Source organism: Melanerpes formicivorus, unplaced genomic scaffold, assembly GCF_026170545.1.
Source record: "Melanerpes formicivorus ecotype bairdi unplaced genomic scaffold, bMelFor1.0.p_v2 SCAF_38, whole genome shotgun sequence".
Classification (NCBI taxonomy): domain Eukaryota; kingdom Metazoa; phylum Chordata; class Aves; order Piciformes; family Picidae; genus Melanerpes; species Melanerpes formicivorus.
The window spans coordinates 6,105,639-6,125,406 of NW_027142390.1; the positions used below are offsets into that span (position 1 = coordinate 6,105,639).

At 45.4% G+C, this 19,768-nt stretch overlaps 2 protein-coding genes across 10 annotated transcripts in view; one reads left to right on the forward strand and one right to left on the reverse strand.

The window, feature by feature from the left end:
- IPPK (inositol-pentakisphosphate 2-kinase) overlaps window positions 1-10,093 on the forward strand; it is a 35,744-nt gene extending 25,651 nt beyond the window's left edge. For all 4 annotated transcript variants that reach the window (XM_068158021.1, XM_068158024.1, XM_068158022.1 and 1 more), the window contains exons 7-13: window positions 13-71; window positions 752-824; window positions 2,093-2,372; window positions 3,443-3,593; window positions 5,019-5,121; window positions 6,135-6,214; window positions 7,189-10,093. In XM_068158021.1, coding sequence (XP_068014122.1) covers window positions 13-71; window positions 752-824; window positions 2,093-2,372; window positions 3,443-3,593; window positions 5,019-5,121; window positions 6,135-6,214; window positions 7,189-7,414 — 972 coding nt within the window. In that variant the 3' untranslated portion in view covers window positions 7,415-10,093. The remainder of the gene's footprint in view (window positions 1-12; window positions 72-751; window positions 825-2,092; window positions 2,373-3,442; window positions 3,594-5,018; window positions 5,122-6,134; window positions 6,215-7,188) is intronic.
- Window positions 10,094-10,570: 477 nt separating this feature from the next.
- The window catches only part of CENPP (centromere protein P), a 154,427-nt gene continuing 145,229 nt past the window's right edge, over window positions 10,571-19,768 (reverse strand). For all 6 annotated transcript variants that reach the window (XM_068158044.1, XM_068158042.1, XM_068158041.1 and 3 more), the window contains 3 exons: window positions 13,430-13,509; window positions 11,167-11,258; window positions 10,571-10,721 (listed from right to left, as the gene is read on the reverse strand). In XM_068158044.1, coding sequence (XP_068014145.1) covers window positions 10,600-10,721; window positions 11,167-11,258; window positions 13,430-13,509 — 294 coding nt within the window. In that variant the 3' untranslated portion in view covers window positions 10,571-10,599. The remainder of the gene's footprint in view (window positions 10,722-11,166; window positions 11,259-13,429; window positions 13,510-19,768) is intronic.

The following is a 19,768-nucleotide window of genomic DNA, read 5'->3' on the forward strand; positions in this document are numbered from 1 at the left end:
GCCTTTCCACAGGTAGCGAACGGCAAATGGAAGCGACCAAGTAAATACTGCCCGCTCGACCTCTTCTCAGGGTAAGGAACCCTGACTTGGCTCTCTCTCTCTGCCAAGAAAACCTGGGTTACAATTTCTTTCTTAGCTATTTTTGGTTTCCACTGTAGTGCTAAGGATGCTCAGTGTCAGCTTGTCTGACTTTACACAGTGAGTATTTCACAGTATAACTAAGGTTGGAAGAGACTTTGAGGATCATTGAGTCCAACCTATCACCACAGACCTCATGACTAGACCATGGCACCAAGTGCCACATCCAGTCTCCTCTTGAACACCTCCAGGGACGGTGACTCCACCACCTCCCTGGGCAGCACATTCCAATGACAAACGACTCGCTCGGTGAAGAACTTTCTCCTCACCTCGAGTCTAAACCTCCCCTGGCACAGCTTGAGACTGTGTCCTCTTGTTCTGGTGCTGGTTGCCCTGGGGCTCTGTAGCTGTTTACACCTATTTCAGGAATCAGAGTTGCTTGTTAATGTTTCAGTGCCTTCTGCTACATGCCATTAACCATAGGACTGTTTAGCTCATTCAGATTTCAAGTTCAACTGGGCACAGTCCCTTTGTCTTTGCAAGTGACTTCAGTGTGAGTAACAGGCTTAAAGGGTGTGGTGATTTCAGTTGACCAGCTAAGATGCCAGAACCCTCTAGGCACAGGTGTATACATCTGAAAACCTCTTCAATTCATTTGTTTTTCTTTCCCTAGAAATAAACAGAGAATGCACTTTGCTTTGAAGAGCTTATTACAGGAGCCACAGAACAACTTGAAAATATTTAAGGTAAACAAACAAATCTCTCTGCTTGCCTCATTTTTTGCCTTGGCTTTTACACAATTTGACTTCAGCATCTGAATAGTCAAGATCCTGCCTCAAACCAACCTAATCAGCACCATCACTGTTGGACCCCACCGAAAGAAGGAAGTGGGAAACTGTTAAGTTTTCCAGTCAGAACGGGTAAGGTATTAATTTCCCAGAACTAGTTAGTCTGAAAGAATTACTCAGGAGCAGCTAATAGCACAGAACTTTTACAGATGACTAAAGCTTTAAAATCCAGGAGGAAGAAGTTGGAGAACTTTTTGCATGTTGCTGCAAGTATTGTTTTAAAACTACTATTGAGGGTGTTGAGGCAGGCCAAAGGGAGGGAAAAGTCACCTGCTGTGTGGCATTCATGTAGGAAAGTCCTGCAGCAGGAACTGAGGGCTTATGCAGGTTTTCACAGTAATGCTAGGAAACTAGAGTCCTTACAATGTATTTACAGTATTAAACCAACTATTTGAATTACTCCTATTTTTCTGTTGGAAGAGGTCTGAAAACTCCCTCTTTCTAGCCCTCCTTTTTCAGTCAGGCCTTTAAGGAAGGTTGTTCAGATGGTGCTTTCCCACTGTCAATACTATTGGGAGAAAAGTGATAAGAAAACGTGCCAAGGATCAGTTCCCTTCTGTGGTTCTGCTTACTTATCATAGTATCATTCAGGGTTGGAAGGGACCACAAGGGTCATCTAGTTCCAACTCCCCTGCCATGGGCAGGGACACCCCACACTAGATCAGGCTGGCCAGAGCCTCAGCCAGCCTGGGCTTAAACACCTCCAGGGATGGGGCCTCGACCACCTCCCTGGACAACCCATTCCAGGGTTTCACCACTCTCATGATGAAGAACTTCCTCCTCACCTCCAGCCTGAATCTCCCCACCTCCAGCTTCATTCCATTCCCCCTAGTCCTATCACTACCTGAGATCCTGAGAAGTCCTTCCCCAGCCTTCCTGTAGGCCCCCTTCAGGTACTTACAGGTGATTAAGCTGGGAAAGCAGCAGTAGATTTAAATGGGCTGTTTGGTCCTAATTCAAAGGTTGGTACCTGTGGCATCTGATTAAGAGGACAAGTTTGTGAGGGATTGGGACAGTATTCGTACACAGACTGTTAAACTAAGAACACTTCTCTGTGCTATGTGTCTTAAAAAGCTGAGTTTCTGCTTTGGTTGTCTCAGTACAAACACCTGGCTTTCATGCAGTGCAGTGCCTCAATGCTGTGGTTTTTTTCCACTCCTTTGCAGAACGGGGAACTAATTTATGGCTGTAAAGATGACCAGGACAGTGTCTGTGACTGGAACGAACTGGCTCGTCACTTAAAACCCTTCTTCTTCCCTTCCAATGGCTTGGTCAGTGGGCCCCACTGCACAAGGACAATTGTCAAAGAGCTCATCCACGTCATAACTATGGCCCTACTAAGTAGTACTGATGCCTGCAGGGCAGGTGATATGAAGACAGTTCCCATTTCACAAGGAAGAAGCTACTGTGAAGCAAGTGCTTTTAATAAGGAGCTAGTAAGAAATGGTAAGAAATAATCATTGTTGAGTGCTGTCAGTTATTAACTGTCACCTCCTAATGATTTGGACCTTTTGCCCCTTGTCTGCTGCTTACTGCCCATGTGAGAACAGAAACAAGGCAGCCTGTGACATGTAAAAAATGAGTTCTGAGCTGCATGACTGCTCAGTAACTGTTTCTAATGTGACCTTGTATTGAGCATTTTTAGCACTGTACCTACTGACAGGGCTAAAAATAAATGCAGAAGGTGGTGGAGGAAGAGTGGAGGAAAATACCAGTCTGAGGTGATCACAAGGTTGGAAATGTTCAGCAGTGTGTGATGAGGTCTGGCTGCTTTGGTTGGTTTGCTAGGTGACACCTGTTCCTTTCCCTGCTCCTCCTCTCAGCCCTCACAAGCTAGGTTCATTTTGTTGTTTGGGATGTTTTTCCTACTGCTAGAGAGACAGGTGCAAACCCTGCAGAGAAGAGAAGGGAAGTGAGCACTGGGAAACTCTAAATCATGTTAATTTCTCAGTGCATAAGCTCTTAATTATTCCAGATGCTGCCAGTTAGAGAAGCAGCAAGTTTCTTACTCTGCCTTTGAGGCAGGTTTTGTTCCTTGCTGGTTGGTTTTGCTGCATTGTGTGGAGAAAGAGCTGTCTTGCAGCAGGGATGGCAAACACAAATTAAATGTGTAGTAAAAAGGCCCTGTAGCTGAAATGCCAAATAGGTTTCTGCCAGCACTTAATACTGTTCACAGTGAAGTTTGGTGGCTTCAAACTCATAAGAAAAAGATTCTCTTACAGACTCAGACAAGTAGTTTGCAGCAGAAAGGTCTCTTCTTTTGGTGGGTTGTGGTGGGGTTTTGTTTGGCTTGTTTGTCAATAATATCTGGAGTTTGTATCAGGTATTGTGCTCTGCAGTCATATATGTGTGCAGGTTAGTATGTGAACCTGACACAGAAGTGTTTTGGTTTGTTCCCTCTCCATGCCTGGCCTAAAGAGTATTTGGATTTGCTCTGTGAACAAGCACATGCAATGGCAAAATGAAGCAAAGAGGACACTGCTGTCTGCCTGATTTGGAAATACATTTTCTCCTAGGTAAACATAAATTGGAAAGCTCTGGCTTACCGAGGGGTTGTCTCCTTTATAAAACCCTTCAGGCTCAGATGCTTGACATGCTGGACATTGAAGGACTCTATCCTTTGTACAGCAGAGTGGAACAGTACTTGGAGGAGTTTCCTGAAGAGAGGTAAGGCTTGACATGTTTTCATTCTTGTTACATAGGTACGCAAGCAGCACTGGCTGGAGGCAGACGCTCTCTTGTTGTGTTGTCTACAACCTTCCTGCATGGTACTGCATGTTCTGAATGTCTAACTTGAAATTTCAGATACCATAAAAATGGGTTTATTGTTAAAAGCTTTGATGTCAGTCACTTGGAGTTGGATAGTATAGTATAGCTGGATAGTATAGCTGATAGTATAGCTGGATAGGTAGTGAAGGGGAAGACAGGGAAATGCCCCATTCCTTAGCAGTGGAGGCTGTATGTTTGAGGAAGGCTAGAGTAAAATGGATGGCAGGTTTCTCCCACCTTGAATACCTGCAGAGCTAGGGCTGTGTCTGCAGTAATAATGAGGTTTTACAGTCATTCTTAAGTTGGTCAGCCTACAACCTGCTCTTTTCAGCAGCAGTCCAGCCTGGGCCTGCAGCATCTTAGAGGTGTGACCCTGCTATTACCCAGCCCTACCTTCTTGAGTGGTGAGAACAGCTCCAGATGCCAGACTGTAACTAACAGCTTGAAGGACCAAATCATAGTTCAGGCACAAGAATCTTTATCTTATGGTAATTCTTGCCTGGTGAAGAAATTACTGGGCGTTGCAAGCTGCTACATGTGGTCTCAAGTGAAGCTTATTATTTGTAATAATAATGGCTACAGACAGCCTTGCCTTGGACGGTGCCTGCCTTTGCAGGCGCTGAGGTGCTCGCAGTTCTGCTGCTGCTCACACGAGGGCACTCTGGCTTCACTTGCCAGACGTTGCCGCTGCTGCCTCTCAGCTCTTGGGACAGCCCTTGGAGCTGAAGAGTTCGTTTATGGGCAATGGGTTGGCCTTCAGCTCTGCTTAAGCCACCTGCTGGGTGGCTGGCTTGTGTATTTATACATCAAACAAATGATATGAAAATGTATTATTCCATCTGTGGGACGTTTGTACTCTGTAAACCCTGCTGGTGTGGTCTCAGCTTTTCAGCAGGGGTTCAAGTGTTTAGCATGGGAAAGGAAGAGGCTGGATGAAGCACACATCATGGAGCTGGGGCAGAGGAGGAGCCTGTCAGAGGAGTGTATATTATAGCCACTGTGTGTTCAGCAACCCTTCTGGGAGCATTACACATTTTGAAACTTACCCATTCTTGCAGAAAAAAAATCCTGTTCTTGTAGTGCCAGAGAGGTGGCAGTGGATTCAGAATGGCTTGTCCTGAAAAACCCACAGCCTAAGATCCTAAGCAGCAGCAAACCTTCAGTGATGTCTCACAGGGACTGGGCACGGCGTTAGATCTCTGGGTCTTAACCTGCTGCTGCTGTTGGTTTGCTCCAATCAGAGTAGCTGGGCTGCTGAAGAAAGACCTCACTGAAATCCAGTCAGCATCTTGGCTGCCTGTAAATCTTGTAATGTCTGTTTAGGAGCACACTGCAGATCGATGGACCTTACAACGAGGCGTTCTACGAGAAGCTGCTGGACCTGTCAACTGAAGATGATGGCACGGTAGCCTTTGCCCTAACAAAGGTACTGGCAACTTGTCCTGCTTGCCTTGATGTAGCTGATTTGCTCTGTCAGCACCTGTATGGTGGAAATGGGTGGCCAGCCCCTTGGCAACTCTTTTGGCTGGCAGAGTGCGGTGTAGGTCATGTTCTTTATAGTGCCAGTGTGACGCTAGAGCAGATGCAGTTACCCTGTATACGGCACTGGTTAGGCCGCACCTCGAGTACTGTGTCCAGTTCTGGGCCCCTCAGTTTAGGAAGGAGGTTGACTTGCTGGAACGAGTCCAGAGAAGAGCAACAAAGTTGGTGAGGGGTTTGGAACACAAGCCCTATGAGGAGAGGCTGAGGGAGCTGGGGTTGCTCAGCCTGGAGAAGAGGATACTCAGGGGTGACCTTATCACTCTCTACAACTACCTGAAGGGAGGTTGTAGACAGGCTGATGATGGTCTCTTCTCCCAGGCACCCAGTACCAGAACAAGAGGACACAGTCTCAGGCTGCACCAGGGGAGGTTCAGGTTGGATGTTAGGAAGAAGTTCTATACAGAAAGAGTGATTGCCCATTGGAATGGGCTGCCCGGGGAGGTGGTGGAGTCGCTGTCATTGAAGGTGTTCAGAAGGAGACTTGATGGGGTGCTTGGTGCCATGGGTTAGCTGTTTGGGTGGGTTGGATTGGTTGATGGGTTGGACATGATGATCTTGAAGGTCTCTTCCAACCTGGTTTGGTTTATTCTGGTTTATTCTAATTTAAATGGGTTTAGCATCAGCTCTTAAGAGAAACAATAAAGCTGGTTCTTTCCTTTCTAGACTGAGGAAGGTGTTTGCATGGAGTGGGGCTCTTTTGGGCCTTCAAGAAAAGCATCTAGAAAATAAACAGAATTCTTACAGAGGATGCTGTAAAACCACCTGCTCCTGCTAACCATCTGTTGGAGAATTTCCAGCTCTTAAAGTACCACCCACAGGGACATACTGACTGTGATGGCACCTTTTGTAGGGTTTCACTGAGGGAAATGCAAATAATGCTTTGTTTCTGTTGCACAGGTGCAGCAGTACCGAATAGCAATGACTGCTAAAGACTGCTCCATCATGATTGCCCTTTCCCCCTGCCTACAAGATGAATGGTGAGAGAGAGACCTGCTTTTGAGTGATTCCTGCTCAGTTAGAACTTGATGATGCATTTGCTGCATGGTTCAGTCAATTCAAGTAACATCCTAGAAGTGGTGGTGGGGTGTCCAAATACATGTGCTGTGAGCATACTAGCAAGGTAGAGTTCTGATTTAAGATGTTTAGGATGGATGTCTGTTTCCAAAGAGTTTTAAGTTGATAAAAAGGGTTAAGGTTTGCTCTTTATTCCCTTCTTGACATTTCACAGAGAATAGATTGGTATATGGTTTAACATATTTTTTTTGCCTTGGTGTCCTCATAGGAGAGTTTTTTCAAGAGGAGTTGCCTTTAACTGCCTGATTAGAGTAAACATAAGGCAGTAATCAAGAGGTGACATCTTTGGCTGTAAGGAAAGGAGGCTTTGCATCAATAGTCTCCATCATCAGCAGTAGGTGTGCTCCTATGTAAGGCAGTTTGCTTTACCAAAGCCTTGCCACTTTTAGGGAACAGTGTTTTGTGTTTGCCCTGCAGTGCTTGAGTGAAATGTTGATGAAGGAGAAGACTTGTGCAGTGGTCATTTAGTAACAAGTCCTCCATCCTGCAGTGTGCTGGGACACTAGTTCTGACACTAAATCTGTATGGCCTTGAACCTGAACCTGCAGTGATTCTTTCTGCTGCTAGTCTATATGCACAGCATCTAGAAATGGGTCAGACTTACTTACCAAATGCAAAAGACACAGCAACTGAGTGAATAATGTTTTGGCTTAAGCTTGTGTGGAAGCTGAAAAGAAAAGGACTGGAAGAGGCACCAGCAAGTTGACTTTAAACTGATTAAGCTGGAGCTATAGCTTCCTAAATGCTGCCTTAGCTGAAGCTTGTTTTCTTGGGCTCCTCTGCAAGTTCTAAGATAAACACAGGAGTCACTTTGCAAGGGGACCTGGGATGCACAAAGGGAAAACGCTCAGCTCTGCCATGTGGTTTTGTTTTCCAGCTCTGAGCAAAGACCTGTGGTACTAACGTCCAAATCAAGATTCACCTTTTCTGTCTCTGTGCTGGACCTCGATCTCAAACCATATGAAAGTATTCCTCATCAGTACAAACTTGATGGCAAGATAGTAAACTATTATTTGAAGAATGTACAGGCCAAAGATGACCCTGTCATGTCCAGTCTCTTCAAGGAGAATGAAGACTGCACATTAGTTCTCCATAAAGTGTAACCTGTTTCCTTAAGGTTATTTTTACTCAGATACATTAGGAAGTGAAAGATTAATGGAATACAATTATGGTGATTTTAGTTTGGTTTTTTTATCCCCCCCCCCCCCCCGTGTTCAGTGCATTTTTCAGCTGTGAATGTTTTTGCTTTTAAGAAATGATTTCTAATGGGTATGCCTTCTCAGAGACATGGAATAGCACTAAGACACACATTCACTATATAACCTTAATGAATGTACTCAATAGGACAGAGCAGAGCGTGTGCCATACCTTGGAGCTAGAGGAGAGATCAGACAAATACTGAAAACCTACTTCCTTAGAAGTGAGAGAGCACAGAATTAAAGGTATCTGAAATATTGCACTAACGTAGAAAAACCCAGTTACTAACAAGAGAATTGCCTTGGAGCTTGTGCTTTGAGTCTCACTCATGCCTAGTAGGAAGAGGGAATGCTCTGACAAAACCAATATATACCGTTAGCATTAAGTCCACTGAAAACAGAAGTGGCTGCTCAAGTGTTCCTGACCTGTGGCAGGGCTGTGTCACTGCAGGACACTTTCGAGTATGAACGTGTGAGATCAAGAACAGCAGACTGCCTCCAGAAGTTCTGTGATCACCTTGTATCTACCTAGAGCTTCTGGAACGAAATGGAAAGGGTTAAAGGTGAAGATCTTTCAGGTTTTTATGTGACAGCTTGGCTCAACTCCTCTAACATACTGGTCTTGTCTTTTCTGTACGTGATATGCTGCTATTGAAGGTGAAACCACAGCTCGCTCTTGCCTACGTGAAGCTGAGCTACAAGAATAATACATTCTGAGCTTTTCAGGTGATTTCAGGTCTTTCAGATTGTGTCAGGCATTGACATTATGTTGTCCCACATACTGCATGTTGTCAGCAGCTGCTTTCAGGCTCATTTCTAAGTGACACAAAAGAGGTGACAGTACCTGATTCTGTGAAGCTGCAGGGGCTCACTCCTCAGGATGGTCACTGGAGCTAAGCTTGCATCACTGCCGCAGCTTGGTAAGGTGGGAACAGCTGAAGCCTTCTGCTATGCTGCAGTAAAAGCCATCCTCAAGGGAGAGTCCCAGCTGGAGACTGAGGAGATGGTCAGACTGAGGGTGGTGTGACAAAACCTACAGGTGGTTTTCCTGTACTGCTGGGGATTACACAGTCCAGCCTGTGCAGAGATGCTGTTCAAGCTGCAGTGAGCTGCTGTTGCCTGAACACTGTGTGTGCTCACTCCTGATGGTCTTAAAGGAATCTGTGTTAGCATTTTAATTATGTATTTACATTAGGAGCTGTGTAATGTTGGAAATTCCCTTTTACCTAAAATTCAAACAGCACAACCAGAAAGCCCTGTAGACTGGCACAACTCAAGGAAGAAACATGAACCACAGAGTAACACCACTCACACCGTGTGCTGTGGACAGGGTGCTGTGTTGGCAGCTCTTGGATCCACCTGCAGGTCACAGCTACCTTGCTGGGATAGGGACCTGGGCTGCTCCCACCCAAACAGGATGCTATATCAGTGCAAGAAGCTGGCAGCTGACATGGTAACAACCCCTTCTTTGCAAAGAACACCTCAGGAGAGAGCTGGTTTTAAATCCAGACATCCTCCAGCTGTTGGACAAGGGGAAGAAAGGAAGGAGGACTCTCCACAGGTGGAAAGCTTCCATGCTGTAACTTGACACACATTTCATGCAAATAGAAGTTTACCTGTGACTGAACAGTTTCATTTTCATGGGAGAAGGAGCTGAAGATGAAATAAACTAAAGGTTAGACAAAACTAGCTAAACCAGTAAGATGCCAGTGGAAAAAGTAACAATTTTGCCTGTCTACTGAATTCCAAACTTGAAGTTACCCTGCCTTACACCCAACCAGATCCTTTATTACAGAGTTTGGGTTCATCCAGACTTGACCTCTGGCATTGCTCAGCTGTAGATTCTGCTAGAAGCCAATCCCAGCTGTCAGTTTTTCCTGACCTACCAGAGCAGTAGGACACCATTCCAGTGATCAGGTAGTGGGTTATTCAAATTACAGTATTATACTGTTGCTTTAGCTCTTGGTTTCTCCACCTATTTAACCATTGCCATAAAATGGTTTTGATAACTTACACAGCAGGCAGGTGTGCTGCTCTCTTGGTTACAAGTAGCTGTGGACTCAAAGCCTTTTAATTTTACTCAGGAGTCCACAGTGTGTGGTTTTGGCCCCTTGATTTCAGGGATTGCTCCATACCTGAGAAGGATGTGACTGACAGCTGTATCAGTCTGGCTCGGATAAGGTGGTGTTCATGACGGCTAGGGCAGGGCAGGAACTCTTCTGAAACTTCCTGAAAGTTCACAGCTGACCTAATGGTACCTCTGAGGGAAGAGAAGGAAGATGACAGGACAGCTGGCTTGTCTGCTTGATTTCTTCAGGGGTGAAGGTATGAACTGTGATGCTTTGTAACATGTTACCTACCAGAACTTTCCCTTAGGAGAAGGAAATCCAAAGGAGGTGCAGCAGGGTGCAGTAGCTAACCGGTCCATTTCCCTCTAACAGAAGTGTGGTGGTCCTCTCTTCTTTCATGCTGTTTATACTCAACACTTACATTGTGAAAAAAAAGTTCCTTCATACAGTTAACCACCCCCTCCATCCCCTCCCTTCCCCCCCCCCCCCCCCCCCCCTTTTTATTTTTAGCATAGTATGTCTTGGAAACCATCAGATTGTCTCCTTCCCCCCTAAGTGAACGAGACCGCGCCGGGACGCTTTGTTCCGGGAGTCTCCGGCTTGTTCCTTTAATATCACTGTACTTTTATAGAGCTGTGAAATGGATTTTTATGGACTTGATTTTGACAGTGCATGACCTTTTAACACTTTCCAGGGACCTAGAAAATGTTGAGAAGATAAACCACTCTGGTACATTAATGATTCAGAAGAGATTAAAGTTTATAATGAGATCACTCTGTACATGTAACTATTTTATTTGGCATTTTTTTGTATTTAAATGGCTGTATTTATTTTCCTCTCATGACAATTTATATATATAACGTGCCATAATTGTACAGATAGCATGTTTTATGAGTATGGTTTCTAAATGGAGAAATAACTTAAATGTTTATATTCAATAAAATTATAGACAGTGTAACAACAATATCTGAATTAAAACTACTTTTGGAATCGCTACCTTGCTGTGGCTGGGGCTGGTGGTGTTCAGTCTTGGGAGCCAACCACTTTGATCAGGCTCTCGATGGCTGTCTCGATCCCAAACAGACCCAGGAGGCTTCGGAAGCGGCGGGGGGCATCTTCGATGCTTCCCTTGTTCTGCTCCAAGACTGCAAGAGAAGTGTAAGGATGACCCTGATTGGGACCAGCAGCTGCACTGCTGCTGTCCGCACTGCAGTTTGGGGTTAAAAACAGCTACCTGCTGCCCACGAGAGGAGGACAAAGTTGTTTGTGAGCCCTTCTAAACTATACAGGAGGGATGGCTTTGCCTGGCTGGGCCCAGCAAGGTGCATTTGTATTTTATCTAAAGAGATGTTGGGCAGAAGGGGGACAGGCATTCTGCTTGAATCACAGAATGTTAGGGGCTGGAAGGGACCTTGAAAGATCAGCCAGAGCAGGATCACTTCTACCAGATCACACAGGAATGCATCCAGGTGGTTTTGAGTATCTCCAGAGTAGGAGACTCCACAACCTCCCTGGGCAGCCTGTTCCAGTGTTCCATTACCCTCACACTGAAAAATATTTCCCTCATGTTCGTGTAGTGAGTGACCTTACCTTGTTCTGGTACTTTAGTCAGAAGGTCCAGAACAGGTGTAGTTCTCCCTTCTTCATCTAGATGAATCTTCCAAACCACCATCAGTTCAAACCTGTATTGTGCACAGGAAAGTCAGAGAAGTGTTAAGGCAACTGGAAGCTTTCTTCAAAGCACCAAGGACAGTGTTTGGGGTTCACACTCATCGTGCTCTTAAACAAAAGCTTCATGTTTTCAGTCTCAAGGATTCCTCCCCCATCCCGCCCCCCCCCCCCCCCCCCCCACTACTTGTCTTCTGAATGGTAAGTTTCCATGGAGCAGTGATAAACATTAAGATACAAAAGGAGAGAGAGCATCTCCTTTCCTCCTCACCCCTGGCATATACACCTGGTCAGGTGCCATGCTTAGATACTGGATGAGAACTAGTTGCAGGAGAAGCTTTTGCATAAATTGATGATCTGGGTTTGGAATAAGGTCCACCCTGAGAGTGTTCATGGCTTTTATACTAGAAGCCTGCTTCTGTAGAAATTGTACCATCATCATTAATAATTTCAAGTGTGTTTTTGTTGGTTTGTGAGGCTAATGATGATTTCTAGCTTTGGTAGGGCTCAAGGTGACTACAGCACATGAAGAGAACAACTGAGCAGTTGGCTCCTGCAAGGGAAGCATTTTTCTGCTCAAGTAGCTGGGGATTACTTCCCGTAGATTTGTTGCTTTAGAACCTCCTCTCTGCTTTTTTGCATTTTGTGCCCCACCCAGTCCCTGCTTTTAGGAGCCTCCCTTACTGAAAGGAAAGCTCTCCTAGCCTGGTCCTGGGTCTACACACTAGCAAGTCATGGGGAGGGGGAGATTTGACTAACCACAACTGTGAAAGTTCCCTTTAAGGATGACTTGTCAGCCTTTTGCCCCTTCACTGCTAAAAATCCCACAAGAATTTGTGCCCAGCTTGTTCTAGGATTCAGCAAACAAATTAATGAGCAAGTGCATTTCCTACCAACCCACTGAAATGATGTTTAAATGCTGGTATTTCATGATTGTGGATGAGGGGATGTGGAATGGAACTGGGAACCTGACAAGGGGAAGAAGGGAAACTGTAAAATGAAGCAGTTTATTTTCTAGCTGTGATGGTCTAGCAGCAAGTGATCTCAGCAACCCAGAGCTGAAGCATTCAATTTAAAGGGCAGCTCTGGCTATTATGGCTTCTTTGCTAGCTCCACAGACAAATATGAAGGAGGAATTTCTGCTTTATTTCCAGTTGTTTCCATATAAATTAATATGGAGATGTAATAGGAGAAGGGAATGGTCTGATTCCTTCACAAAATAGCTACTTTCCTTGCCCCCTTACAGAATTCCTGACAGTGGTAATTACATTGTCTTATATGAAACTTCAGACATCAATTTTAATGCAATTTAAAATCCCAAACCTGCCAGAGCATGTCTAGCAGGGAGGCCAAACAAATCCAGCATGTGTGGTAGAGTAATAATAACAAATGTGACTGAAATGATCCCCTCCACATAGCTGATTTCCTGCAACAATGGAAAAACACAGCTACAGTTGCTTTTGGTACTGTGGTAACTGCAGTTTTCTTTCCATTCTCTCATGGCAAGACCACCAAAGCACCTCCAACCACAGAGGACGTTATGAGCTGGAACTGCCAGGCTGCCCCAGCAGCCTCAGCCTGCGAGAAGGGAAAGCTCCTCCTTGAGGGCAGGGGTAGGAAATGCCTTATCTCAGAGGGTCAGCTGCTGGGTCCCACCCTGCCGCACTACAAGGGATGCAGCCGCTCTGCCCCTTGCTCTGGTGCACTGCAGACAGAAAACCTGACGTTTGCTGCTGTGAGCGAGGGAGGATGCATCTCACATTCCTAAACTCGGGATTCAGATACTTTGTTGAAGGATGACTTTCCAAACCCAAGACACCAATAAATTTGTTTTTCTCCTTAAAATGCCAATTAAAAGCCTGCTGCAACCCTTTCTGGTTTCCCACCTAGCTTTGTGAACGAGTGGGTACTCAGGGCAGCAGCACAACTGATTGACCTACCTAAGCAGACCACATGCAGGTGGCCTGTACATGTATTTAGGTTTGGGTTTTTTTTCCTCCCAGTGTTTCTAATGTGTGGTTACAGTCCTAAAATGCATCACACATCATCTAATCTCTGTGTTCAGTGGCATTCTAAGGCAAAGAGTGACTTTAATATTCAAGCAGACCAATTCCACACAGATTGCTGACACACATCTCTCAATCCTCTCTCTGCAATCAATCAAGAAACGTAATTTTGGACTCACTCAGAAAGTTTGGGATTCCTCAGGACGATATAATCTCCCTGCAGTCCTTCTGGAAGGGTCACAACAGCAGGATACTTCTCCTGTAAGTAAGCAGATTTAAATTAGGTCAGAAAAGAATCCCAAGTAGACAGGGCGGTTTCTAGCGACTTCCTCTACCTTCCAGTTTCTGGTTGCAGGGGATTTTAATATGCTGCCACTCAGGGCTTGTAATTTTAGTAGTTAACAAGAGTAACAATACCAATTGTTTGAAGTTTGGGTGTGCTTTTAGTGTTTTGGTACTTGGGGCTTTTTAGTATCATTGATGTGGTACCAAGAGATACTTAAACTGGGTCAGCTCAGGGAGGAAACCTCTACTGTGCCCCTGTACAAACAAGGCTTAGAAGTCCTTGTGCAAGACCTGGGAAACTTTGACAGAGTATTTTTTAACTGACTTCTGTTGATTTGATTTAACAGCACATTATCACACATCACCATTTCACACCCCTCCCCTCTCTCCCTCAATTTAAATAACCCTGCTAGCACACTCTGTTTAGCTGCTCCTTCTGAGACACTGGATCACCGACTCCAAGCCGTGCTTTGAAGGCCATGAGATACCAAAACAAGCACGAGGGTCAGGATAGCACGGGACAACAGAAACCTGACAGAGCTACTGACTCCTACTGAACTTGCATGTTAGTGGGAATTAGAGCCATGTGCAATTGTCAAGGTGCCAAGATGGGTCATGGTTCCATTACTTGGTTAGTGCACGGTTTGGGGCTCCAATGTGGATAGCTGGAATTATCCAAGACTCCTAACTTTTTCTATAATGATCTTAATCGTAAAGGAAAGTAGCAGAGCAGCTCTGCATGGCTCCTTTACAAGTTAAGCAGTACATAAAGTGAGAGGTTACTCAGGGCAGCTACACACACATCGAGACACAGCACAGCTCCTGTGTGCTGCAGCAGCAAACACAACCTAGAGGCAGCCTGTTGCCATGAGGACTCGAGCGCCGCTGCTTGCGCTGCCCTCTGCCCTGGATACAAAGCCCTGTTCCAAACCTGGGAGTTTATAAGGTGTGAGAAGCCTGTGGGAGCCCAGCGAGCGCGGCGCGGCCGGAACAGGCGTCGCGCCTCACGGAACGGGGCTGCGGAGCTGCGCTTGGAGAAGCGCCGGAGAAAATGAGCTGCGCGTTACGGGACTGTGCCTCATCTGGCAGGCTGGGATGGCTACCAGATGTGACCTCGCTCTGCTGTAGGAATTTATGACAAACTGAAGGGGGTTTGTGCGGAAGGCCAAATGACATAAAACACTTGGAATTTGCCAGTTTTAATGGCTACACAGTATCTAGGGCTGTATTTACCAGGGGGATAAAGGCCACAATCTGTCCTGGGGACAAAGACACATAAGGGGCAGCAACGTGCATGGAAGTCACAGCATGAAAATGTGGCTGATCTGAGGTCACTTGTCCAGCAGAACAGTGATCCTTTCTCAGCTTTACTCCCTCTGGAATTCTGCTCCCAAGTTTTTCAGGCTTTCCTTCTCAATAACCCAAGTCTTTGATATTAATTGTGTGCCTTCATTTGTCTGGGCATCATAGGGCTCAGAGAATTTAGTGCTTTCTTTACTCCAGGTTGCAAATCCTAGACATTTAGTTTGGTTCTGGTGAACTCGAATCTTAAGTTCCTTGTTACCAGGAGATGCCCAGTGTACCACAGGTGAACACCACATCATGACTTTACCCACCCATACTGAGCCCTTTGGGAATTACAAGATTAAACAGATCAGGGGAACTAGACAAAAGAGTTTCAACTTTCAAGGTGCTGTGAAATGCACCCATGAGGTGTTTGGGAGTTGCTGTGTAGTTGCCATAATTAATGCAACTACCCCCAGCTAGTTGGTGGGGGGTTGTTTTGTACAGAAACCAGAGGTATCTCAAGGAAGTCTCAGTGTGTTTAATTCCCTGTAGTCTAAAAGTATCCTTGTACCTGGGAGCATGTGCGGTGGTGACTTCTGCACATGGGAAGCAGTTATTCCCTGCCATAAATGAATGCCAGAGGTTTGGCAATCCATCTGAATGCTGTGAGAATCTAATCTTGTGGGAGATTCGTAGGATTTGGGGGGGAAAAAAATCCTGCTTCTTAGCAGGAAAGATCATCTCTTAGCAATCCACAAAACACACAAAAAGCCAAAACACAAATAGCTCTCTCAGGCACATTACACGCTCCAATTGAAGTCACAGCAGTGGCACGGAGCTGTAGCTCACCCAGACCCACATACAGGGGTGGCTTCCCAGCTCACCTCAGGGCAGCTCTGAAAGAGTGATCATGCAGCAGAAGCTGCAGAAGCAAAACTACTGCACCCCTGAGTAACCAAGCAATGTTCAACAGTGACAATCCTCAGGGAATAAGCCCTAGGAGATGCAGCCATCACACAATTTCCCTTTCATATTCCATATATAAAATGCAGTAACTGAAACACCAGGCATGCAGCATGGCCAAGCTGCTTCACTCCCAACACAACTGCAATTCCAGATACACTCTGTGGGTACCTGATCACCACCTCACATTCTCTGCTGTGCAACTTTCCCAAGTTTTTCCCAGGGAAAATCCAAGCAATAAGCTGGGTAACAGAACGACCTGATCCCCTGGAAGATCTCTCGGGAAAGTCAGTAACTCTTCAGGGATCTCGTAAAGCGGACACCAGACAACTGAAAGAGATCACACCAAGTAGCATGACACCAGATGGGAAAGATCAGCTGCAACTGCATTAAGCAAAACCTGACTTCAATCAAGAAATTTCTTTCCTCAGATGACTTTTAAATGTCACTCTATGATCAAAACCAAAAGCCCATGCTGTTATTACTCCTGGGCGGAAATCGTTTTTCCAGCTCCTTCAGGAGTCCAAGCAGGGAAGTCTTATGGGAACTTATGTCCAAAACAGAAACGGCCTCAAATCGCAGGGGGACAGCCATGGGGATGGAGCACACAGCCTGACAGATTCCACACAGACTCACTCCAGTGAGTGCACTGGGAGAAACTATTTTTAAACAAAATCTATTCTTTTCTCAGCTGTTTAAAGTCGCACTGCAGTCTTCTGTGCCACAGAACTCTTCCAAGGAATAAGGTTTTAAGTCACTCAGCTTAACAGCCATGCTTAAAGCAAAGCTGGCATGGCAGAAAGTATAGTGGAAGCACACAAACCTGCTTCTAACCCACTCAGTAAGTAAATAAGCTCTCTGCTCTTAGGTAGAGCACTTGCTTCTAGTTCTGAACTTGGCATTCTGTCAGGACTGTATAGGCTGAGTGCTAAGCAAATTGTGCTGCTGTCAGTTCTCCCACAGCTGTGACATCTAAATTTACCCAAGATGCTCCATTTGTGCTCTGAGTTGGGGTGATGTATGCACATGGCTTGCTCAACTAAGGCCACAGCATCATCCACTGCAGTCACAGGCATGGTGGGAGAATCAAGGCCTTAAATAACCACAGCAATGTAACTTCAGGAGTTCAAACACCATGAATTTAGCAAAAATGCTGAAAATCTGAGGTAGTGTAGAATACCAGTAACATGGTTAACTTCCAGGAGCATTAGCCAATCAAACCCACAGCCACCAGCCTGCTACACACTGTAAAAATTCAGCTCAGTCCCTGAAGGAGCCATCAAGAGCAGAGCAATCTCAGTGCACTGCCCCAATGCTCTCCCAGCGAGAGGAAGTTGGAGTAGCTCTGCTTTCCAACAGCCTCATCCACTGGTTTCAGCCTCAGTCTGATTTGCCAGCCCAACTCCGAGAACACACAAAGGAACATTTTTACCATTACCATGATCAAATGCCTCAGGTGCTTAAAACCAACAATCACCAGGCTCTGAAATGAAAGCTGGTGCAGAAATTACATTTTTGGAAATCAGTTGTATTTCTGCTTTTACTAAGCCTTCTGCACGCCCAGGTAATTCCAGCTCCACTCAGGAGATCTGCTCTTGAATGCATCAGTACTTGAGCACACTGATAAAGTATTTGGTGCTAACTTCACCCAGAACTCACTCACAAACCCATAACCCAGGTCCTCACTCACAAACCATGGTCCATGTGTCAAGCTGAACATCACACTCACATTTTCAATCGTCTTCCTAGAAATGTAATTACATTTGCTCTGATGAGCTTCGCTTTCAGGCACTGGACAAGACATTTTAATTAACTACAGTATTTTACCCTGTAAGACAACTGTCACCAACATGAAAATCCAGCAAAGGTTTATACTCTCTTGTACTTTTTAAAGCACAGTGGCAAGACCTAAGCCAATGAAAAGTCTGTCCATGAAATTCACCTCTCCTGGTACCAACCCTCAGGTGAGATGGAGCAGTCTGCCAATGCCATGTAACTGAGAAATGAGTAGCCACAGAGAAACTCATCCTATTTTTGGTTCTTTCCTTCCTCTTCACTGCCTGACTGGGCAGAAGCAGGTCTGAGCTGATGTGCACTCAAGTCTGAACATGAGGATGAAACAAAAGCCTGTTATGTAGGCAGATGAACGTGTGTATAATAGCTAGGGCTTGGAGAAAGGTTTTGTCTCAAAGTTGCTTTTTTGTTTTGAGACTTCTTGTCTTTTTCAACAGAAATATGGAGCCTTCAGAATATGCCACTGCAGGGGGGTTGGACTAGGTGAAAGTGTCCCTTCCAACTCAAAGCATTCTGTGACTCTCTGATGTCATGTGCATGCTAGGAAACAGGTAATGCTGAAGCCTCAGCACCACATACAGTTCTGTGTCCAAAGCCACACGTTCTAGCAGCACAGTGCTCAAGTGTGGTGTACATTTAGCTCCTTTAAGTGGCTTTGTGGGGCTCCTTTAAGTGCTTTTTAGCACTTTAAGTGGCTTTGTGAAGAGGGAGGTGGTTTGGTCTGTGCCTGAAAGACAACAATGTTGCAACCTATGCCAGGGATTTAAATTAGATCGAAGTATGGCAATGTTTTCAGGAAACAGTGTGTTTATCTACATCTCAGTTAAAGTGTAAAGCTACAGACGTCATTAGCACACCAGAAGTCAAATTTCATCAGATCATAGAATCAATAAGGTTGGAAAAGACCTCAGAGATCATCAAGTCCAACGTGTCACCCAACACCTCATGACTACTAAACCATGGCCTCAAGTGCCACGTCCACTCCCTTTTTGAACACCTCCAGGGATGGTGACTCCACCACCTCCCTGGGCAGCACATTCCAATGGCCAACAACTCTTTCTGTGTAGAACTTTCTCATCACCTTAAGCCTAAACTTCCCCTGGCGCAGTTCAGGTGCTCAGGAAGATGGCAGCATGCTTTTCTTTTTGGATAAGCATAAATATCAACTAGAGGAAATGGAGATAGGAAATGAATTCTAGCTATGAAATCAGCTCTTCTGTCTACTACTGCAGGAGAAAAGCTGACCAAACCTGTATCTAACCAATAAAATAGAGAACTAGGGAAGATAAATATTTTATAAATGCCTTCCTGCATGTTATATTTTGTCAGGGAGGTCATAGTGCCCCTGTACTCTGCACTGGTTAGGCTGCACCTTGAGTGCTGTGTCCAGTTCTGGGCCCCTCAGTTTAAGAAGGACATCGAAACACTTGAAGGTGTCCAGAGAAGAGCAACAAGGCTGGGGAGAGGCCTTGAACACAGCCCTGTGAGGAGAGGCTGAGGGAGCTGGGATTGTTTAGCCTGGAGAAGAGGAGGCTCAGAGGTGACCTCATTGCCCTCTACAACTACCTGAAAGGTGGTTGTAGCCAGGAAGGGGTTGGTCTCTTCTCCCAGGCAGCCAGCACCAGAACAAGGGGACACAGTCTCAAGCTGCGCCAGAGGAAGTTTAGGCTGGCGGTGAGGAGAAAGTTCTTCATTGAGAGTCATTAGTCATTGGAATGTGCTGCCCAGGGAGGTGGTGGAGTCACCATCCCTGGAGGTGTTCAAGAGGAGATTGGACGTGGCACTTGGTGCCATGGTCTAGTCATGGGTCTGTGGTGACAGGTTGGACTCGATGATCCTCGAGGTCTCTTCCAACCTTAGTGATACTGTGCTACTGTTACTGTCTACACTGAAAATGGCTTGAAGTGCTCACAAGGCTTAGAAAGATATCTTCAAGTATTTAAAGAACAGCACATTGAAAGTTCAAAACATAAAGGATCTCAAAAGTCACCCTGAAGTTTCTCATTTTGTGCAATTAAAGGAACTGAACTCAAGAAGAGAGAACGGAATTTTCCCTTCCGCTAAATTGCACAGTACAAAACCACTGTATTTGCAAAATGGATTTATGAAACTTTACCCACTCGTAATTATGTCTCAGAATAAACTCATCTTCCATCTTGCCATCCAAGAGAGCATTTTACTCAAGTAAA